The sequence below is a fragment of the Lampetra fluviatilis genome, chromosome 63 (genome assembly GCF_964198595.1).
Source record: "Lampetra fluviatilis chromosome 63, kcLamFluv1.1, whole genome shotgun sequence".
NCBI classification, from domain to species: domain Eukaryota; kingdom Metazoa; phylum Chordata; class Hyperoartia; order Petromyzontiformes; family Petromyzontidae; genus Lampetra; species Lampetra fluviatilis.
This window is the reverse complement of record NC_136337.1, coordinates 1,745,444-1,767,970: the sequence shown is the minus strand read 5'-3', so window position 1 is coordinate 1,767,970 and position 22,527 is coordinate 1,745,444. Positions and strand designations below refer to the sequence as shown.

At 59.5% G+C, this 22,527-nt stretch overlaps 2 protein-coding genes across 2 annotated transcripts in view; one reads left to right on the top strand and one right to left on the bottom strand.

The window, feature by feature from the left end:
* LOC144951643 (exocyst complex component 2-like) overlaps window positions 1-15 on the top strand; it is a 104,450-nt gene extending 104,435 nt beyond the window's left edge. The window contains exon 10 of the mRNA XM_078881934.1: window positions 4-15. Coding sequence (XP_078738060.1) covers window positions 4-15 — 12 coding nt within the window. The remainder of the gene's footprint in view (window positions 1-3) is intronic.
* A 4,858-nt stretch (window positions 16-4,873) lies between these two features.
* Window positions 4,874-22,527, bottom strand: part of LOC144951642 (exocyst complex component 2-like) — a 102,715-nt gene continuing 85,061 nt past the window's right edge. Inside the window, exons 5-6 of the mRNA XM_078881933.1 lie at window positions 21,647-21,770; window positions 4,874-4,994 (exon numbers count right to left, since the gene is read on the bottom strand). Of these exons, the coding sequence (XP_078738059.1) occupies window positions 4,874-4,994; window positions 21,647-21,770 (245 nt within the window). The remainder of the gene's footprint in view (window positions 4,995-21,646; window positions 21,771-22,527) is intronic.

Sequence of the window (22,527 nt, the reverse complement as noted above, 5' to 3'; positions counted from 1 at the left end):
GAGTGTAGGGGGTGAGTGTAGGGGTGAGTGTGGGGGTGAGTGTAGTGGTGAGTGTGGTGAGTGTGGGGGTGAGTGTAGGGGTGAGTGTGGTGGTGAGTGTAGGGGTGAGTGTAGGGGTGAGTGTGGTGAGTGTAGGGGTGAGTGTGGTGGTGAGTGTAGGGGTGAGTGTAGGGGTGAGTGTAGGGGTGAGTGTGGTGAGTGTGGGGGTGAGTGTAGGGGTGAGTGTGGTGGTGAGTGTAGGGGTGAGTGTAGGGGTGAGTGTGGTGAGTGTAGGGGTGAGTGTCGTGGTGAGTGTCGTGGTGAGTGTCGGGGTGAGTGTAGGGGTGAGTGTAGGGTGAGTGTAGGGGTGAGTGTGGTGAATGTAAGGGTGAGTGTGGGGGTGAGTGTAGGGGTGAGTGTAGGGGTGAGTGTAGGGGTGAGTGTAGGGGTGAGCGTGGTGGTGAGTGTAGGGGGTGAGTGTGGTGGTGAGTGTAGGGGTGAGTGTAGGGGTGAGTGTAGGGGTGAGTGTAGGGGTGAGTGTAGGGGTGAGTGTAGGGGTGAGTGTGGGGGTGAGTGTGTGGGGGTGAGTGTAGGGGTGAGTGTAGGGGTGAGTGTAGGGGTGAGTGTAGGGGTGAGTGTGGTGGTGAGTGTGGTGAGTGTAGGGGTGAGTGTAGGGGTGAGTGTAGGGGTGAGTGTAGGGGTGAGTGTGGTGAGTGTAGGGGTGAGTGTAGGGGGTGAGTGTGGGGTGAGTGTAGGGGTGAGTGTAGGGGTGAGTGTAGGGGTGAGTGTAGGGGTGAGTGTAGGGGGTGAGTGTTGGGGTGAGTGTGGGGGTGAGTGTAGGGGTGAGTGTAGGGTGAGTGTGGGGGTGAGTGTGGGGGTGAGTGTAGGGGTGAGTGTAGGGGTGAGTGTGGGGGTGAGTGTGGGGTGAGTGTGGGGGTGAGTGTGGAGGTGAGTGTAGGGGTGAGTGTGGGGGTGAGTGTAGGGGTGAGTGTGGTGAGTGTGGTGGTGAGTGTAGGGGTGAGTGTGGGTGAGTGTGGTGAGTGTAGGGGTGAGTGTAGGGGTGAGTGTGGGGGTGAGTGTAGGGGTGAGTGTAGGGGTGAGTGTGGAGTGTGGTGGTGAGTGTAGGGGTGAGTGTGGTGAGTGTGGTGAGTGTAGGGGTGAGTGTAGGGGTGAGTGTAGGGGTGAGTGTGGGGGTGAGTGTGGGGGTGAGTGTGGGGGTGAGTGTAGTGGTGAGTGTAGGGGTGAGTGTAGGGGTGAGTGTAGGGGTGAGTGTGGGGGTGAGTGTGGTGAGTGTGGGGGTGAGTGTAGGGGTGAGTGTAGGGGTGAGTGTGGGGTGAGTGTAGGGGTGAGTGTGGGGGTGAGTGTAGGCGTGAGTGTGGGGTGAGTGTAGGGGTGAGTGTAGGGGTGAGTGTAGGGGTGAGTGTAGGGGTGAGTGTAGGGGTGAGTGTAGGGGTGAGTGTAGGGGTGAGTGTAGGGGTGAGTGTGGGGGTGAGTGTGGGGGTGAGTGTAGGGGTGAGTGTAGGGGTGAGTGTAGGGGTGAGTGTAGGGGGTGAGTGTGGTGGTGAGTGTGGTGAGTGTAGGGGTGAGTGTAGGGGTGAGTGTAGGGGTGAGTGTAGGGGTGAGTGTGGTGAGTGTAGGGGTGAGTGTAGGGGTGAGTGTGTGGGGTGAGTGTAGGGGTGAGTGTAGGGGTGAGTGTAGGGGTGAGTGTAGGGGTGAGTGTAGGGGTGAGTGTTGGGGTGAGTGTGGGGGTGAGTGTAGGGGTGAGTGTAGGGGTGAGTGTAGGGGTGAGTGTGGGGGTGAGTGTAGGGGTGAGTGTAGGGGTGAGTGTGGGGGTGAGTGTGGGGGTGAGTGTGGGGGTGAGTGTGGAGGTGAGTGTAGGGGTGAGTGTGGGGGTGAGTGTAGGGGTGAGTGTGGTGAGTGTGGTGGTGAGTGTAGGGGTGAGTGTGGTGAGTGTAGGGGTGAGTGTAGGGGTGAGTGTGGGGGTGAGTGTAGGGGTGAGTGTAGGGGTGAGTGTGGTGAGTGTGGTGGTGAGTGTAGGGGTGAGTGTGGTGAGTGTGGTGAGTGTAGGGGTGAGTGTAGGGGTGAGTGTAGGGGTGAGTGTGGGGGTGAGTGTGGGGGTGAGTGTGGGGGTGAGTGTAGTGGTGAGTGTAGGGGTGAGTGTAGGGGTGAGTGTAGGGGTGAGTGTGGGGGTGAGTGTGGTGGTGTGGGGTGAGTGTAGGGGTGAGTGTAGGGGTGAGTGTGGGGTGAGTGTAGGGGTGAGTGTGGGGGTGAGTGTAGGGGTGAGTGTAGGGGGTGAGTGTAGGGGTGAGTGTAGGGTGTGAGTGTAGGGGTGAGTGTAGGGTGAGGGTGGGTGAGTGTAGGGGTGAGTGTGGGGTGAGTGTAGGGGTGAGTGTAGGGGTTGTGTGGGTGTGAGGGTGAGTGTAGGGGTGAGTGTAGGGGTGAGTGTGGTGAGTGTAGGGGTGAGTGTAGGGGGTGAGTGTGGGTGGGGTGAGTGTAGGGGTGAGTGTGGGGTGGGGTGAGTGTAGGGGTGAGTGTGGGGGTGTGAGTGTGGGGTGTGTGGGGTGAGTGTAGGGGTGAGTGTGGGGTGAGTGTGGGTGGTGGGGTGGTGTGGGGTGGTGTGGGTGGGTGAGTGTGGGGTGAGTGTGGGGTGTGGTGTGGGGGTGGTGTGTGTGAGTGTGGGTGTGTGTGGGGGTGAGTGTGGTGTGTGTGGTGAGTGTAGGGGTGAGTGTAGGGGGTGAGTGTGGGGTGAGTGTAGGGGTGAGTGTGTGGGGTGAGTGTGGGTGAGTGTGGGGTGAGTGTAGGGGTGAGTGTGGGGTGAGTGTGGGGTGGTGGGGTGGTGTGGGGTGGTGTGGGGTGGTGTGGGGGTGAGTGTGGGGGTGGGTGTGGGGTGAGTGTAGGGGTGTGTGTGGGGTGGTGTGGGGTGGTGTGGGGTGAGGTGTGGGTGGTGTGGGTGAGTGTGGGGGTGAGTGTGGGGGTGAGTGTGGGGGTGAGTGTGGGTGGTGGTGTGGGGTGTGGTGGGGGTGAGTGTGGGGGTGGTGTGGGTGGTGTAGGGGGTGAGTGTGGTGGGGGTGAGTGTGGGGTGTGGTGTAGGGGTGAGTGTAGGGGTGAGTGTAGGGGTGAGTGTGGGGTGAGTGTGGGGTGAGTGTAGGGGGTGGAGTGTAGGGTGAGTGTGGGGTGAGTGTAGGGGTGGTGTGGGGTGAGTGTGGGTGGTGAGTGTAGGGTGTGAGTGTGGGGGTGAGTGTGGGTGTGGGGTGAGTGTGGGGGTGAGTGTAGGGGTGGTGTGGTGGGTGTGAGTGTGGGGTGAGTGTAGGGGTGAGTGTGGGGTGAGTGTGGGGTGGTGTGGGGTGAGTGTGGGGTGAGTGTAGGGGTGAGTGTAGGGGTGAGTGTAGGGGTGAGTGTAGGGTGGTGAGTGTAGGGGAGTGTGGTGGTGGTGTGGGGTGAGTGTGGGGTGAGTGTAGGGGTGAGTGTAGGGGGTGAGTGTGGTGGTGAGTGTGGGGGTGAGTGTGGGTGGGTGGGTGAGTGTGGGGTGTGTGTAGGGGTGAGTGTGGGGAGTGGTGTGGGGTGGTGTGGGTGGTGTGGGGTGAGTGGTGGGGTGGTGGGTGTGGTGGGGGTGAGTGTAGGGGTGTGGGTGTGGGGTGGTGGGGGTGGTGTGGGGTGAGTGTAGGGGTGAGGTGTAGGGTGGGGTGGGTGAGTGTGGGGGTGAGTGTGGGGTGGTGTGTAGGGGTGTGGTGTAGGGGTGGTGTGGGTGTGGTGGGTGAGTGTGGGGGTGAGTGTGGGGTGGTGTGGTGGGAGTGGGGTGAGTGTGGGTGAGGTGGGGTGGTGGGGTGGTGTGGGGTGAGTGTGGGGTGAGTGTAGGGGGGTGAGTGTGGGGTGAGTGTGGGGGTGGGTGTGGGTGGGTGTGGGGGTGGGGTGGGGTGGTGTGGTGTGGGGTGGGTGTGGGGGTGAGTGTGGGGTGGGTGGTGGTGTGGGTGGTGGTGGTGGGGTGAGTGTGGGTGGTGTAGGTGGGTGAGTGTGGGGTGAGTGTGGGGGTGAGTGTAGGGGTGAGTGTGGGTGGTGGTGGGGTGGTGGTGGTGTGGGGGTGGTGTGGGGTGGTGGTGGGGTGGGTGGTGGTGGAGTGGGGTGGGTGGGTGGTGGTGGTGTGGTGGTGAGTGTAGGGGGGTGTGGGGTGGTGGGGGTGGTGGGGGGTGAGTGTGGGGGGGTGGTGGGTGGGGTGTGGTGGTGAGTGTGGTGGTGGGTGGGTGTGTGGGGTGAGTGTGGGGTGGGTGGTGTAGGGTGGTGGTGGGGTGAGTGGTGGGGGTGGTGGGGTGAGTGTGGGGGTGGGTGGTGGGTGAGGGTGGTGGGTGGGGGTGAGTGTGGGGTGAGTGTAGGGTGGGTGGGTGGTGGGGGTGGTGTGGGGAGTGTAGGGGGTGAGTGTGGGGTTGGTGTGGGGGTGAGTGTGGGGGTGAGTGTAGGGGTGAGTGTAGGGGGTGAGTGTAGGGGTGTGAGTGTAGGGGTGGTGTAGGGGTGAGTGTAGGGTGGGTGGTGGTGGTGGGTGAGGGTGGTGGTGGTGAGGTGTAGTGGTGAGTGTGGGGTGGGTGGTGGGTGGTAGGGGTGAGTGTAGGGGTGAGTGTAGGGGTGGTGTGTGTGGTGAGTGGTGGTGGTGTGTGAGGTGGTGAGTGTGGTGAGTGTAGGGGTGAGTGTGGGGGTGAGTGTAGGGGTGAGTGTGGGGGTGAGTGTAGGGGTGAGTGTAGGGGTGAGTGTAGGGGTGAGTGTGGTGGTGCGTGTGGTGGTGAGTGTGGTGAGTGTAGGGGTGAGTGTGGGGGTGAGTGTTAGGGGTGAGTGTGGGGGTGAGTGTAGGGGTGAGTGTAGGGGTGAGTGTGGGGGTGAGTGTAGGGGTGAGTGTAGGGGTGAGTGCTCACCTGGTGGTGGAGTGGTTCTCCATGAGATACCACGTGGGGCTGAACGTGTCGCTGGTGAAGTCGCTGCTCTTCCCCGGAAACATCTCGCTCAGTCGCTCCGGGGGGAACCTCTTCTCCCTGACACATCACCACCATCACCATCATCACCACCATCAACATCACCAACATCGACATCACCATCGTCAACATCACCACCATCACCACCATCAACATCACCATCACCATCATCACCACCATCAACATCACCAACATCGACATCACCATCACCAACATCACCAACATCACCATCATCAACACCATCAACACCATCAACATCACCATCAACATCATCACCAACATTATCATCATCAACACCATCACCATCACCAACATCGCCAACATCAACACCATCACCATCACCACCATCACCACCATCAACACCATCAACACCATCAACACCACCACCATCACCACCATCGCCACCAACACCACCACCATCACCACCATCACCACCATCACCACCATCGCCACCATCAACACCACCATCAACATCATCACCCACCATCGCCACCATCAACACCACCATCAACATCATCACCACCATCAACACCACCATCAACATCATCACCACCATCATCACCACCACCAACAACACCACCATCAACATCATCACCACCACCATCACCACCACCAACACCACCATCAACATCATCACCACCATCACCGCCATCACCACCACCATCACCACCACCATCACCACCACCAACACCACCATCATCACCATCATCACCACCATCATCATCACCATCATCACCATCACCACCACCAACAACACCATCAACATCATCACCACCATCACCACCACCAACACCACCATCACCACCATCATCAACATCATCATCACCATCATCGCCACCATCACCACCATCACCACCATCACCAGAACCATCACCACCATCACCACCATCACCATCACGAGCAACAACAAAGGTCACTCCCCAGGCTCAGTGCCATGGGGGGAGGGTACATTTCGATTGGCCATTCCCCACATGGCGATTGTAGCCACCATGGGGGCAATGCCTATGACACCATCAGTAGGCCTGGGCTCTGGGTTGTTCTTCGTGCTTTCACAGTCCCTGACTCTTTGCTCACTATCATGAAGGAACTTCATGATGGTGAGCGGGCCCAGGTAAAACTACGTGGCCGGGAGTCGGAGCCTTTCCCTGTACACCTTGGGGTGCGACAGGGATGTCCTCTGGCTCCAACATGATTTAACATCTATTTTGACCACGTAGTTCGTGATGCCAGACACTCCACCCACACAACTCCCAATCGGTGATGGGGCAGTAGTGGAGAGAGTGGAGAGTTTCCCATACCTGGGCAGTGTGCTCATGACTGGCTCCGGTTTAGCAGCAGAGGTCTCACTCCGAATCAGTCGAGCGGCAATAGCTTTACATCGGTTGCGTAACGCTGTGTGGAAGCTGCCTGGTCTGTCGCTCCGCACGAAGCTTCAGGACTTCTTGGCCACAATCATGCCCTCCCATCCCTACGCTTGCGAAACGTGGACCCCCCCTAATGGAACATCTTCGCTGGTTTGAAACATTTAGGCTGGCCTGCCAACGATCCATCCTGGGTTTAACCAGGCTGGATTGCGTGAGGAGCTCACAAATCCTTGAAAGATCTGGACAAAGTCCCATCGGTGAGCTCCTCCGGCAGGCAAGTCTGGGTTGGCTAGGTCATGTAGCCCGCATGCCCAGCCACCGCATGCCTAAACAGCTTTTGTTCGGCCGGATCGAGGGGGCTAAACGGGCGCAGCATGGGCTAGAGAAGAGATGGAATGATGTGGTACAGGAGGACGTGGAGCTGCGTGGACTTGCCGATGACTGGTACCAGCGGTGTCAAGATCGGCCTCTGTGGAGGAGGCTCGTGAAGGACGCTACTGGGCAGTTGGAGGCAGTCGCCCTCCAACAACAACGGAGGGCGGAGGAGTGACGCTCACAACAACGAGCGGTGCGCCGGGTGGCTAAAGCACAGCAAGTTGGTACAGTAGGGGGCACAGGTGGTGCATCATGGTCAGTCGACCCGTGGCACCTGCTGGGTCTGCCCTGTGACCTCCTGGCAGCGGGCGTTCGACACTTCACGTGGCCTCAAGGTGCACGTGGCCTGGCACAAACGCCGTGGTGACGTCACCCGCCACTTAGTGGCGAAGAGCGGTTGTTGTTGTTGTAGTTGGTGTAGGCAGTGGTGGTGGTGGTGGTCGTGGTGGAGAGATTGGAGCTCATTCACTCATTCGCTCAATTCATTCACTTGCTTGTTCACCCACTGGCTCATTCATTACCTCGCCTGCCCACTCGCTCACCCACTCATCCACTCGCCCACCCACTCGCTCGCCCAATCGCCCGCCCACTCACCCGCCCACTCACTCACCCGCCCACATTCGCTCGCCCGAGCGCCCACCCGCTCGCTCGCCCACTCGCCCATCCACTCGTCCACCCACTTGCCCACCCACTCGTCCACTCACTAGTCCGCCCATTAACCCGCCCACTCGCCCGCCCACCCGCTCGTTCGCCCACCCACCCACCCGCTCGCCCACCCACACGCTCGCTCGCCCGCCCGCTCGCTCGCCCACACCACCCACCCGCTCGCTCGCCCACCCGCCCGCTCGCCCACACGCTCGCTCGGTCGCCCACCCACCCACCCGCTCGCCCACCCACACGCTCGCCCGCCCGCGTCGCTCGCCCACCCACCCACCCGCTCGCTCGCCCACCCGCCCGCTCGCCCACACCACATGCTCGCTCGCCCGCCCGCCCGCTCGCTCGCCCGCCCGCTCGCCCGCCCATCCGCTCGCTCGCCCGCCCATCCGCTCGCCTCGCACCACCCATCCGCTCGCTCGCCCACCCATCCCCTCGCTCGCCCACCCATCCGCTCGCTCGCCCACCCGCTCGCTCGCCCACAACCCACCCGCTCGCCCACCCGCTCGCTCGCCCACCCACCCACCCACTCGCTCGCCCACCCACCCACTCGCTCGCCCACCCACCCACCCGCTCGCCCACCCACCCACTCGCTCGCCCACCCACCCACCCGCTCGCCCACCCACTCGCTCGCCCACCCACCCACCCGCTCGCCCACCCACTCGCTCGCCCACCCCACCCACCCACTCGCTCGCCCACCCACCCACCCGCTCGCCCACCCACATGCTCGCTCGCCCGCCCGCCCGCTCGCTCGCCCGCCCGCTCGCCCGCCCGCCCATCCGCTCGCTCGCCCACCCATCCGCTCGCTCGCCCACCCATCCGCTCGCTCGCCCACCCATCCCCTCGCTCGCCCACCCATCCGCTCGCTCGCTCGCCCACCCGCTCGCTCGCCCACCCACCCACCCGCTCGCCCACCCGCTCGCTCGCTCGCCCACAACCCACCCGCTCGCCCACCCACTCGCTCGCCCACCCACCCACCCACCCGCTCGCCCACCCACTCGCTCGCCCACCCACCCACCCGCTCGCCCACCCACTCGCTCGCCCACCCACCCACCCGCTCGCCCACCCACTCGCTCGCCCACCCACCCACCCACTCGCTCGCCCACCCACCCACCCGCTCGCCCACCCACCCACTCGCTCGCCCACCCACCCACTCGCTCGCCCACCCACCCACCCGCTCGCCCACCCACTCGCTCGCCCACCCACCCCACCCGCTCGCCCACCCACTCGCTCGCCCACCCACCCACCCGCTCGCCCACCCACTCGCTCGCCCACCCACCCACCCGCTCGCCCACCCACTCGCTCGCCCACCCACCCACCCGCTCGCCCACCCACTCGCTCGCCCACCCACCCACCCACCCGCTCGCCCACCCACCCACCCGCTCGCCCACCCACCCACCCACCCACCCGCTCGCCCACCCACTCGCTCGCCCACCCACCCACCCACCCACCCGCTCGCCCACCCACTCGCTCGCCCACCCACCCACCCACCCGCTCGCCCACCCACTCGCTCGCCCACCCACCCACCCGCTCGCCCACCCGCTCGCTCGCTCGCCCACCCACCCACCCGCTCGCCCACCCACTCGCTCGCCCACCCACCCACCCACTCGCTCGCCCACCCACCCACCCGCTCGCCCACCCACTCGCTCGCTCGCCCACCCACTCGCTCGCCCACCCACCCGCCCGCTCGCCCACCCACCCACTCGCTCGCCCACCCACCCACCCGCTCGCCCACCCACTCGCTCGCTCGCCCACCCACTCGCTCGCCCACCCACCCGCCCGCTCGCCCACCCACCCACTCGCTCGCCCACCACCCACCCACTCGCTCACTCAGTCACTGAGCCGCTCAATCGTCCGGCTGCTTGCTTCAGCAATAAAGCCAAGCAGAACACAACCACTGAGACCCAGACGGCAAGGGAGTGCGCTGGTGAGTGAGTGAGTGAGCAAGTGATTGAGTGAGAGTGAGCGATTGATTAAGTGAGCCAGCGAGGGAGTCGGGGAGTGAGCGTGCGACTGAGTGAGTGAGCGAGTTAATGAGTGAGTGAGTCAGCGAGTGAGTGAGCGAGCGACTGAGTGAGTGAGCGAGTCAGCGAGTGAGTGAATCAGCGAGTGAGTGAGTGTGCGAATGAGTGAGCGAGTGATTTAGCAAGTGAGTGACTGACAGAGTGAGTGAGTCAGCAAGTGAGTGATTGACAGAGTGAGTGAGTCAGCAAGTGAGTGATTGACAGAGTGAGTGAGTCAGCAAGTGAGTGATTGACAAAGTGAGTGAGTCAGCGAGTGAGTGAATCAACGAGTGAGTGGGCGACTGAGTGAGCGAGTGAGTTAGCAAGTAAGTGAGTGAGCAACAGAGTGAGTGAGTCAGCGAGTGAGTGAGCAAGTAAGCGACAGAATGAGTGAGTGAGCGAATCAGTGAGTTGTGAGTCAGCGCGCGAGTGATCGAGTGAGTGAGCGAGCGAGCGAGCGATCAAGTGAGTTACCGAGTGATTCAGCGAGTGAGTGTGCGTGCGACAGAGTGCGTGAACGACCGAGTGGGTGAGTGGGCGAGTGGGCGAGTGGGCGAGTGTGCGGCTGAGTGATGGAGTGAGTGATGACGCATGCTCTGGAACGCTTTTGCGAGCGAAGAGTAAAACCGCGCCGAGTGTCGCGTGCGTGGATCCGTCGTGAACTCGCCACGACCCCCTGCTGTGGTTTTCTTAAACATCTCTTTGCGGAGAGAGAGAGAGAGCCAGCAGCCAGGGCGTAACTTAGCAGGAACCGTGGGGGGAGGTAGAGAGATGCAGAGAGAGAAAGGCTGAGTCGACCTAGGGGAGGCCCGCGAGCGGTTCAGATAACCGTCGCCGGTGTTGGTTTCCGTGAGCGAGAATCGAACTCGGGTCGCCGGGTTCGTAGCGCAGAGCGCTAACTGCAGCGCCACCGCTCCCCACACACACAAGCCATGCACTCGCTTTAGGATGTCACGGCACGACATCTGGGAAATAAACACACACACACCACACACACTACACACACACACTACACACACACCACACACCACACACACTACACACACACCACACACACACCACACACCACACACACTACACACACACTACACACACACTACACACACACACACCACACACACACACACCACACACACCACACACACCACACACACCACACACACACACCACACACACACACCACACACACACCACACACACACCACACACACACCACACCACACACACTACACACACACCACACACACCACACACACACACCACACACACACACCACACACACACACCACACACACCACACACACTACACACACACACCACACACACACACCACACACACTACACACACACCACACACACACACCACACACACACACCACACACACTACACACACACACACCACACACTACACACACCACACACACACCACACACTACACACACACACACACTACACACACACTCACACACACACACCACACACACACCACACACACACACCACACACCACACACACACTACACACTCACACACACACACACACCACACACACACACCACACACCACACACACCACACACACTACACACACACCACACACACACCACACACACCACACACACACTCACACCACACACACACACACACTACACACACTACAGACACACACCACACACACCACACACACACCACACTACACACACCACACTACACACCACACACACCACACACACCACACACACACACACACACCACACACACACACACCACACACACCACACACACCACACACACACACTACAGACACACACCACACACACACACCACACACACACCACACTACACACACCACACTACACACCACACACACCACACACACTACACACACACCACACACACACACTACAGACACACACACACACACACCACACTACACACCACACCACACACACACCACACACTACACACCACACACACACCACACACTACACACACACCACACCACACACACACCACACACACCACACACACACACTACAGACACACACCACACCACCCCCACACTACACACCACACCACACACACACCACACCCACACCACCCCCACACTACACACCACACCACACACACCACACCACCCCCACACTACACACCACACCACACACACACCACACACTACACACCACACACACACCACACACTACACACCACACACACATCAAACACACACCACAAACACCACACAATACACTGCACGCACCACAAATACACCACATATACCACACACACCACACACACACCAACTACATACACCACACACACAAACTACACACACAAACTACATACACACCGCACAAACACACTACAACAACCGCCATTCGCCACTAAGTGGCGGTGACGTCACCACAACGCTTGTGCCAGGCTATGTGCACGTTGAGGCCACGTGAAGTGTCGAACGCCCGCTGGCAGGAGGTCACGGGGCAGACCCAGCAGGTGCCACGGGTCGACTGACCGAGATGACCGAGATGACTGGCTGATGCACCACCTGTGCCCCCTACTGTGCCAACTTGCTGTGCTTTAGGCACCCGGCTCGTTGTTGTGAGCGTCGCTCCTCCGCCCTCCGTTGTTGCTGGAGGGCGACTGCCTCCAACTGCCCAGCAGCGTCCTTCACGAGCCTCCTCTACAGAGGCCGATCTTGACACCGCTGGTACCGGTCATCGGCAAGTCCACTCAGCTCCACGTCCTCCTGTACCACATCACTCCATCTCTTCTCTAGCCCGTGCCGCGCCCGTTTAGCCCCCTCGATCCGGCCGAACAAAAGCTGTTTAGGCATGCGGTGGCTGGGCATGCGGGCTACATGACCCAGCCAACGCAGCCTTGCCTGCCGGAGAAGCTCACTGATGGGACTTTGCCCAGATCTTTCAAGGACTTGTGAGCTCCTCACACAATCCAGCCTGGTTAAACCCAGGATGGATCGTAGGCAGGCCAGCCTAAATGTTTCAAACCGGCGAAGATGCTCCACTAGGGGGGTCCACGTTTCGCAAGCGTAGAGAAGGGAGGGAATGACCGTGGCCGAGAAGACCTGAAGCTTCGTGCGGAGCGACAGACCAGGTAGCTTCCACACAGCGTTACGCAACCGATGAAAAGATATTGCCGCTCGACTGATTCGGAGTGAGACCTCTGCTGATAAACTGGAGCCGGTCATAAGCACACTGCCCAGGTATGGGAAACTCTCCACTCTCTCCACAACTGCCCCATCACCAATGGGGAGCTGAGGGGATGGAGTGTCTGATGGCACAAAATACCCAGGCAGGTGCTTAGTTTTGGTGGGGCTGATGGAAAGGCCCCACCTCTTAGTGGCACGCTCCAGTCTCAGCAGCAGCGTCTCCAACTCCTCCTCTGAATGAGCAGCTATTACCAAATCATCGGCATACATAACGTGGTTGACCAATAGGGAGCCATCTCTTGACCGCACCCGGGCGTCGATCAGCCTCCCATTGTGTCTGTACTTGATGAAAACTCATTCAATACAGCCATGGAAAGCTTCACGAACTACGCGGTGGAAATAGATATTGAAATAATATGGGAGCCAGAGGACATCAATGTCACACTCGAAGATGAACAGGGAATGCCTCTGACTCCAGGCCAAATAACTTTACCCGGGCCCGCTCACCATCATGAAAGCCCTTAATGATCGTGAGCAGAGAGTCAGGGACTCCGAAAGCACGAAGAATTGCCAACAGCCTGGCCTGTAGATGGTATCATAGGCCTTGACCAGGTCAATAAAGCAGAGATGTAGGTCTTGTTGGAATTCCCTACACCTCTGCTGTAGCAGACGGACAGAGAATATGGCATCTGTGCAGGACCGCCCTGGTCTGAAACCGCATTGGGGCTCCGCAAGCCTCTCCTCGGCGTGCCTGGCAAGGCGATGTTGAATAATCCTTGCCAGGACCTTTCCCGGCACACTGAGGAGTGAGATGCCCCTGTAGTTGTTACAGTCTGTGCGGTCCCGTAGGCATCCTCCCAATCCTGTGGAACCTGTCCTGTGGTCCAGTCAGTTGTGATGATGTCATGTAGGGCAGTTTAACACGTAGGCTTTCGCGACCAAAATCATCCGTAAAATATATATATTTTTTGGGGTTAGATCGTGTAAATATATAAAAGTGTAGTTCAACCCGCCACCTCCCGACACAGCCAATAATTAAGGTTTGTCACGTAAACAGAACATGCCGATTCGTTACGAGTAACGAATTGGAACTTTTATATATTCACGCGATCTAACCAGAATTACATATTATGGAATCATGTCGGGCAATCTGCACACAGATGCCACCCTCCGTCAGCATGTCGCTTGGGAGCTCGTCTCTGCCCGGCGGTTGTCCTCGTCTCAGACTCTGGATCTTCTCAGCACTTCCTCCACAGACGGCACGCGACAAGCCACTCAGAAGCGGCGGTGGCTGCCTCTGACAATATGTGAGGCACGGCAGCCTTGGCAGGGTCGTCACCCACCTCGCCCCCTGGTGACGTCTGGGCCGAGGGAATTCCCATCCACCCCAAGGCCTCGCAAAAATGCAGACCTGTTCCTGGGGGTCGGAGGTCGGAAGGATGGTGATCGGTGAGGTGCTGAAAGTTACTGTTTGCGCGATCGCGAGCGACTGACGCAGATTCCATCTCCACAGCAACGCGCGCCCACCACCCATCCCTTGCAGCGCCGCACGGCTCTCCTGAACCTCCGAGCGACGGCTGCGGTAAGCCTCCTCATTCTCTGTTGGATGTGGTAGACGATGGGAGTGGGCCTGTCGCTTTCTCTCAACCAGCCGGAACACCTCCTCCTTCAGCCAGGGTCTCTGGGGAGGTCTGGACCGCGTACCCAATGCAGCCGTTGCAGCTGCATGAGCCACAGATCTGAACCTCGCCCATTTCACCCCTCGGCATCAGGAGGATGCCAACCCCAGCGGCAAGCGATGATGAAATTCCGGCTTGCAACTATCCTCAGCTGTCTGAGACCAGGCCACTGTGGGTTTGAATGGGGTCCTGGGTGTACACCCACCACCGGAGTGGAAGAATGGCAGGCGCATCTTACAGATGACAAGTCGATGGTCAGAGGGCAGATCAGCTCCACGGTAGGTCCTGGTGTCAAGGACATGGGCCCGCATCCGCTGTTCCGTCACTATGTAGTCCAGCAGATGTTCTTGCTTGGACCCGGCATGCATCCATGACGTTGTGTGGATGCGCTGATGCCAGAGCAGCGTGTTGGTAATTACAAGCCCATGGGCTGCACAGGAGTCTAGCAGCCTCCTGCGATTGTTATTGAGCTGATCTGGCCCATGCCTTCCAATCACTACAACCCACCACCACCACCACGACAATCACCATCACCACAATCACCACCACCACCACAATCACCACTAACATTACAATCACCACCACCACCATCACCACCACCACAATCACCACCACCACCACAATCACCACCACCACTATAATCACCGCCACCACCACTCCAGTCACCACCACCACCGCGATCACCACCGCCACCACCACGACAATCACCACCACCACTATGACCGCCACCACCACGACAATCACCACCACCACCATCACCAGCACCACCACGCCAACTCAGGACGCCAACTCAGGTGGTTCATCCTCACAGTAGCGGCTTCTGGCTCGGCCATCGCACAAAGACGGTGGTCAACCGCATCATCATCATCATCGTCATCATCATCATCGTCATCATCATCATCATCGTCATCATCATCATCGTCATCGTCATCATCATCATCATCATCGTCATCATCATCATCGTCATCATCATCATCATCGTCATCATCATCATCGTCATCGTCGTCAATCATTGTCATCATCATCATCATCGTCGTCATCGTCATCATTGTCATCATCATCATCATCATCGTCATCATTGTCATCATCATCATCATCGTCGTCATCGCGCGGGCGCTTTCAGATGCGCTGCTGCTGCTCCTGCGGCCGTCTGGAACGTTCTTCCTGACCGACATTAGGAAGCCCCTGTGAGCTACGATGCACTTTGACGCCATCGTCGTCGTCATCGACTTTGACAAAACTCATACTCTCTCTACAACTGCGTGTTGTTGTTGTTGTGTTTGTATTTAGTTTGTTGTTGTTGTGTTTAGTTTGTTGTTGTTGTGTTTAGTTTGTTAGTGCCGCACTGCGCTACGAACCCCGGGAGAGACCCGGGTTCGATTCCCTCTCACGGTGGTCAACGTCCACGGACAATCATCTGAACCGGGGAGACAAAGGCGGCGCGGCGTGGCGCTGGCCACCCCACCCCCTCGTGTGCCACGGTGCCGGTAGCCTTCCTTAGTGCTGCTGCTGCTACTCGCTACCAACAGCACTTGTCCCGACAGTCCGTTAGAGGCTACACCGGGGGATCTTTGTCTTTCTCTCTCGGGATGGTAGGGGGGGTCACAATGGCCCCCCACCCTCGCGAATTAATGAGGCTCCCCGAAGTGTAAACATCTAGGGCAGCAGCAGCAGCAGCAGCAGCAGCAGCAGCAGCAGCAGCAGCAGCAGCAGCAGCAGCAGCAGCAGCAGCAGCAGCAGCAGCAGCAGCAGCAGCAGCAGCAGCAGCAGCAGCAGCAGCAGCAGCAGCAGCAGCAGCAGCAGCAGCAGCAGCAGCAGCAGCAGCAGCAGCAGCAGCAGCAGCAGCAGCAGCAGCAGCAGCAGCAGCAGCAGCAGCAGCAGCAGCAGCAGCAGCAGCAGCAGCAGCAGCAGCAGCAGCAGCAGCAGCAGCAGCAGCAGCAGCAGGAGGAGATTAGAACGACGCGGATCGCCGGAGACCAATTCCCAGAACCCCACACACGCATGTGATGTGACACGTGTGTGTTGTGTAACACGTGTGTGTGTGTGTGTGACACGTGTGTGTGTGTGTGTAACACGTGTGTCTGTGTAACACGTGTGTGTGTGTGTGCGTGTGACACGTGTGTGTGTGTGTGTAACATGTGTGTGTGTGACACGTGTGTGTGTGTGACACGTGTGTGTGTGTGACACGTGTGTGTGTGTGACACGTGTGTGTGTGTGACACGTGTGTGTGTGTGACACGCGTGTGTGTGGGTGTGACACACATGCGGGTTTGTGACCGTGTCCGTGACTGTGGCTGTAGCCGCTACACCACACTCACCACACTCACCACCCTCACCACACTCACCACACTCACCACCCTCACCACACTCACCACACTCACCACCCTCACCACACTCACCACCCTCACCACACTCACCACACTCACCACACTCACCAACCTCACCACCCTCACCACCCTCACCACACTCACCACACTCACCACCCTCACCACACTCACCACACTCACCACCCTCACCACACTCACCACCCTCACCACACTCACCACCCTCACCACACTCACCACCCTCACCACCCTCACCACACTCACCACACTCACCACACTCACCAACCTCACCACACTCACCACCCTCACCACACTCACCACCCTCACCAACCTCACCACACTCACCACCCTCACCACACTCACCACACTCACCACCTCACCAACCTCACCACACTCACCACCCTCACCACACTCACCACACTCACCAACCTCACCACCCTCACCACACTCACCACCCTCACCACCCTCACCACCCTCACCACACTCACCACCCTCACCACACTCACCACACTCACCAACCTCACCACCCTCACCACCCTCACCACACTCACCACCCTCACCACCCTCACCACCCTCACCAACCTCACCACCCTCACCACCCTCACCACACTCACCACCCTCACCACCCTCACCACCCTCACCACACTCACACCCTCACCACACTCACCACCCTCACCACACTCACCACACTCACCACACCTCACCACACTCACCACCCTCACCACACTCACCACCCTCACCACACTCACCACACTCACCACACTCACCAACCTCACCACACTCACCACCCTCACCACACTCAACACCCTCACCACACTCACCACCCTCACCACACTCACCACACTCACCACCACCTCACCACACTCACCACCCTCACCACACTCACCACCCTCACCACACTCACCACACTCACCACCCTCACCACACTCACCACCCTCACCACACTCACCACCCTCACCACCCTCACCACACTCACCAACCTCACCACCCTCACCACACTCACCACCCTCACCACCCTCACCACCCTCACCACACTCACCAACCTCACCACCCTCACCACCCTCACCAACCTCACCACCCTCACCACCCTCACCACCCTCACCACACTCACCACACTCACCACCCTCACCACACTCACCACCCTCACCACACTCACCACACTCACCACCCTCACCACCCTCACCACACTCACCACACTCACCACACTCACCACCCTCACCACACTCACCACCCTCACCACACTCACCACACTCACCACACTCACCACACTCACCACCCTCACCACCCTCACCACACTCACCAACCTCACCACCCTCACCACACTCACCACCCTCACCACCCTCACCACACTCACCACACTCACCAACCTCACCACCCTCACCACACTCACCACCCTCACCACCCTCACCACACTCACCACACTCACCACTCTCACCACACTCACCACCCTCACCACACTCACCACCCTCACCACCCTCACCACACTCACCACCCTCACCACACTCACCACCCTCACCACCCTCACCACACTCACCACCCTCACCACCCTCACCACCCTCACCACACTCACCACCCTCACCACACTCACCACACTCACCACCCTCACCACCCTCACCACTCACCACACTCACCACCCTCACCACACTCACCACCCTCACCACACTCACCACACTCACCACCCTCACCACCCTCACCACACTCACCACACTCACCACCCTCACCACACTCACCACACTCACCAACCTCACCACCCTCACCACACTCACCACCCTCACCACCCTCACCACACTCACCACACTCACCAACCTCACCACCCTCACCACACTCACCACCCTCACCACCCTCACCACACTCACCACACTCACCACTCTCACCACACTCACCACCCTCACCACACTCACCACACTCACCACTCTCACCACACTCACCACCCTCACCAACCTCACCACACTCACCAACCTCACCACACTCACCACCCTCACCACCCTCACCACACTCACCACTCTCACCACACTCACCACCCTCACCACACTCACCAACCACACCACACTCACCACACTCACCACACTCACCACACTCACCAACCTCACCACACTCACCACCCTCACCACACTCACCACTCTCACCACACTCACCACCCTCACCAACCTCACCACACTCACCACACTCACCACACTCACAACACTCACAACACTCACCCCACTCACCACCCTCACCACACTCACCACACTCACCCACCTCACCACACTCACCAACCTCACCACACTCACCACACTCACCACACTCACCACACTCACCACCCTCACCAACCTCACCACACTCACCACTCTCACCACACTCACCACACTCACCACACTCACCACCCTCACCAACCTCACCACCCTCACCACACTCACCACACTCACCAACCTCACCACCCTCACCACACTCACCACCCTCACCACACTCACCACACTCACCACACTCACCACACTCACCACACTCACCACACTCACCACACTCACCACCCTCACCACACTCACCACCCTCACCACCCTCACCACCCTCACCACACTCACCACACTCACCAACCTCACCACCCTCACCACACTCACCACCCTCACCACTCACCACCCTCACCACACTCACCACCCTCACCACACTCACCACACTCACCACTCTCACCACACTCACCACCCTCACCACACTTACCACACTCACCACTCTCACCACACTCACCACCCTCACCAACCTCACCACACTCACCAACCTCACCACACTCACCACCCTCACCACACTCACCACACTCACCACCCTCACCACACTCACCACTCTCACCACACTCACCACACTCACCACACTCACCACCCTCACCACCCTCACCACACTCACCAACCTCACCACACTCACCACCCTCACCACACTCACCACACTCACCACACTCACCACACTCACCAACCTCACCACACTCACCAACCTCACCACACTCACCAACCTCACCACACTCACCAGCCTCACCACACTCACCACACTCACCACTCTCACCACCCTCACCACCCTCACCACACTCACCACACTCACCACCTCACCACACTCACCACCCTCACCACACTCACCACTCTCACCACACTCACCACACTCACCAACCTCACCACACTCACCACCCTCACCACACTCACCACCCTCACCACACTCACCACACTCACCAACCTCACCACACTCACCACACTCACCACACTCCCCACACTCCCCACACTCACCACCCTCACCAACCTCACCAACCTCACCACACTCACCACACTCACCACACTCACCACCCTCACCACACTCACCACACTCACCAACCTCACCACACTCACCACCCTCACCACACTCACCACACTCACCACACTCACCAACCTCACCACACTCACCACACTCACCAACCTCACCACACTCACCACCCTCACCACGCTCACCACGCTCACCAACCTCACCACACTCACCACACTCACCACCCTCACCACCCTCACCACACTCACCACACTCACCACCCTCACCACACTCACCACACTCACCACACTCACCAACCTCACCACACTCACCACCCTCACCACACTCACCACTCTCACCACACTCACCACACTCACCAACCTCACCACACTCACCACCCTCACCACACTCACCACACTCACCACACTCACCACACTCACCAACCTCACCACACTTACCACCCTCACCACACTCACCACCCTCACCAACCTCACCACACTCACCACACTCACCAACCTCACCACCCTCACCACGCTCACCACGCTCACCACGCTCACCAACCTCACCAACCTCACCACACTCACCACCATCACCACACTCACCACACTCACCACACTCACCACCCTCACCACACTCACCACTCTCACCACCCTCACCACACTCACCACACTCACCACACTCACCAACCTCACCACACTCACCACCCTCACCACACTCACCACTCTCACCACACTCACCACACTCACCAACCTCACCACCCTCACCACACTCACCACCCTCACCACCCTCACCACACTCACCACCCTCACCACACTCACCACTCACCACACTCACCACACTCACCAACCTCACCACACTCACCACACTCACCACACTCCCCACACTCCCCACACTCACCACCCTCACCAACCTCACCACACTCACCACACTCACCAACCTCACCACACTCACCACCCTCACCAAACTCACCAACCTCACCACACTCACCACACTCACCAACCTCACCACGCTCACCACGCTCACCAACCTCACCACGCTCACCAACCTCACCACACTCACCACACTCACCACCCTCACCACACTCACCACACTCACCACACTCACCACACTCACCACTCTCACCACCCTCACCACACTCACCACACTCACCACACTCACCACACTCACCACCCTCACCACACTCACCACCCTCACCACACTCACCACACCCACCAACCTCACCACCCTCACCACACTCACCACCCTCACCACACTCACCACCCTCACCACACTCACCACTCTCACCACACTCACCACACTCACCACACTCACCACACTCTCCACACTCCCCACCCTCACCACCCTCACCAACCTCACCACACTCACCACACTCACCAACCTCACCACACTCACCAACCTCACCACACTCACCAACCTCACCACACTCACCACACTCACCACACTCACCAACCTCACCACACTCACCACCCTCACCACACTCACCACACTCACCAACCTCACCACACTCACCACACTCACCAACCTCACCACACTCACCACCCTCACCACACTCACCACACTCACCACACTCACCACCCTCACCACACTCACCACCCTCACCAACCTCACCACACTCACCACACTCACCAACCTCACCACACTCACCAACCTCACCACACTCACCACACTCACCAACCTCACCACACTCACCACACTCACCACACTCACCACCCTCACCACACTCACCACTCTCACCACACTCACCACCCTCACCACCCTCACCACACTCACCACACTCACCACCCTCACCACACTCACCACACTCACCACCCTCACCACACTCACCACACTCACCACACTCACCACCCTCACCACACTCACCACCCTCACCACACTCACCACCCTCACCACACTCACCACACTCACCACACTCACTCACCGGTCAATGTCAACCCCCAGGGGGTTGTTGGGCCGCAGTGAGAGGGGCGACGCCGCCTTGTTGCGGCTCAGCCTCAGATTGACGCTCGACTCCTCCACCCACACGGCACACGGCTCCAGAACGCCTGCAGCACACACACCACCACCACCACCATAGTCACCACCACCACCACCATCATAGTCACCACCACCACCACAGTCACCACCACCACCCACACGGCACACGGCTCCAGAACGCCTGCAGCACAGACACCACCACCACCACCACCACCATAGTCACCACCACCACCACCACCATCATAGTCACCACCACCACCACAGTCACCACCACCACCCACACGGCACACGGCTCCAGAACGCCTGCAGCACAGACACCACCACCACCACCACCACCATAGTCACCACCACCACCACCATCATAGTCACCACCACCACCACAGTCACCACCACCACCCACACGGCACACGGCTCCAGAACGCCTGCAGCACAGACACCACCACCACCACCACCACTATCACCACCACCACCACCACCATAGTCACCACCACCACCACCACCACCACTATCACCACCACCACCACCACTATCACCATCATCGTCACCACCACCATCGTCACCACCACCACCACCACTATCACCACCACCACCACCACCCACACGGCACACGGCTCCAGAACGCCTGCAGCACACACACCACCACCACCACCATCGTCACCACCACCACCACCACCGTAGTCACCACCACCACCACTATCACCACCACCACCATCATAGTCACCACCACCACCACCACCACCACAGTCACCACCACCACCCACACGGCACACGGCTCCAGAACGCCTGCAGCGCAGACACCACCACCACCACTATCACCACCACCAC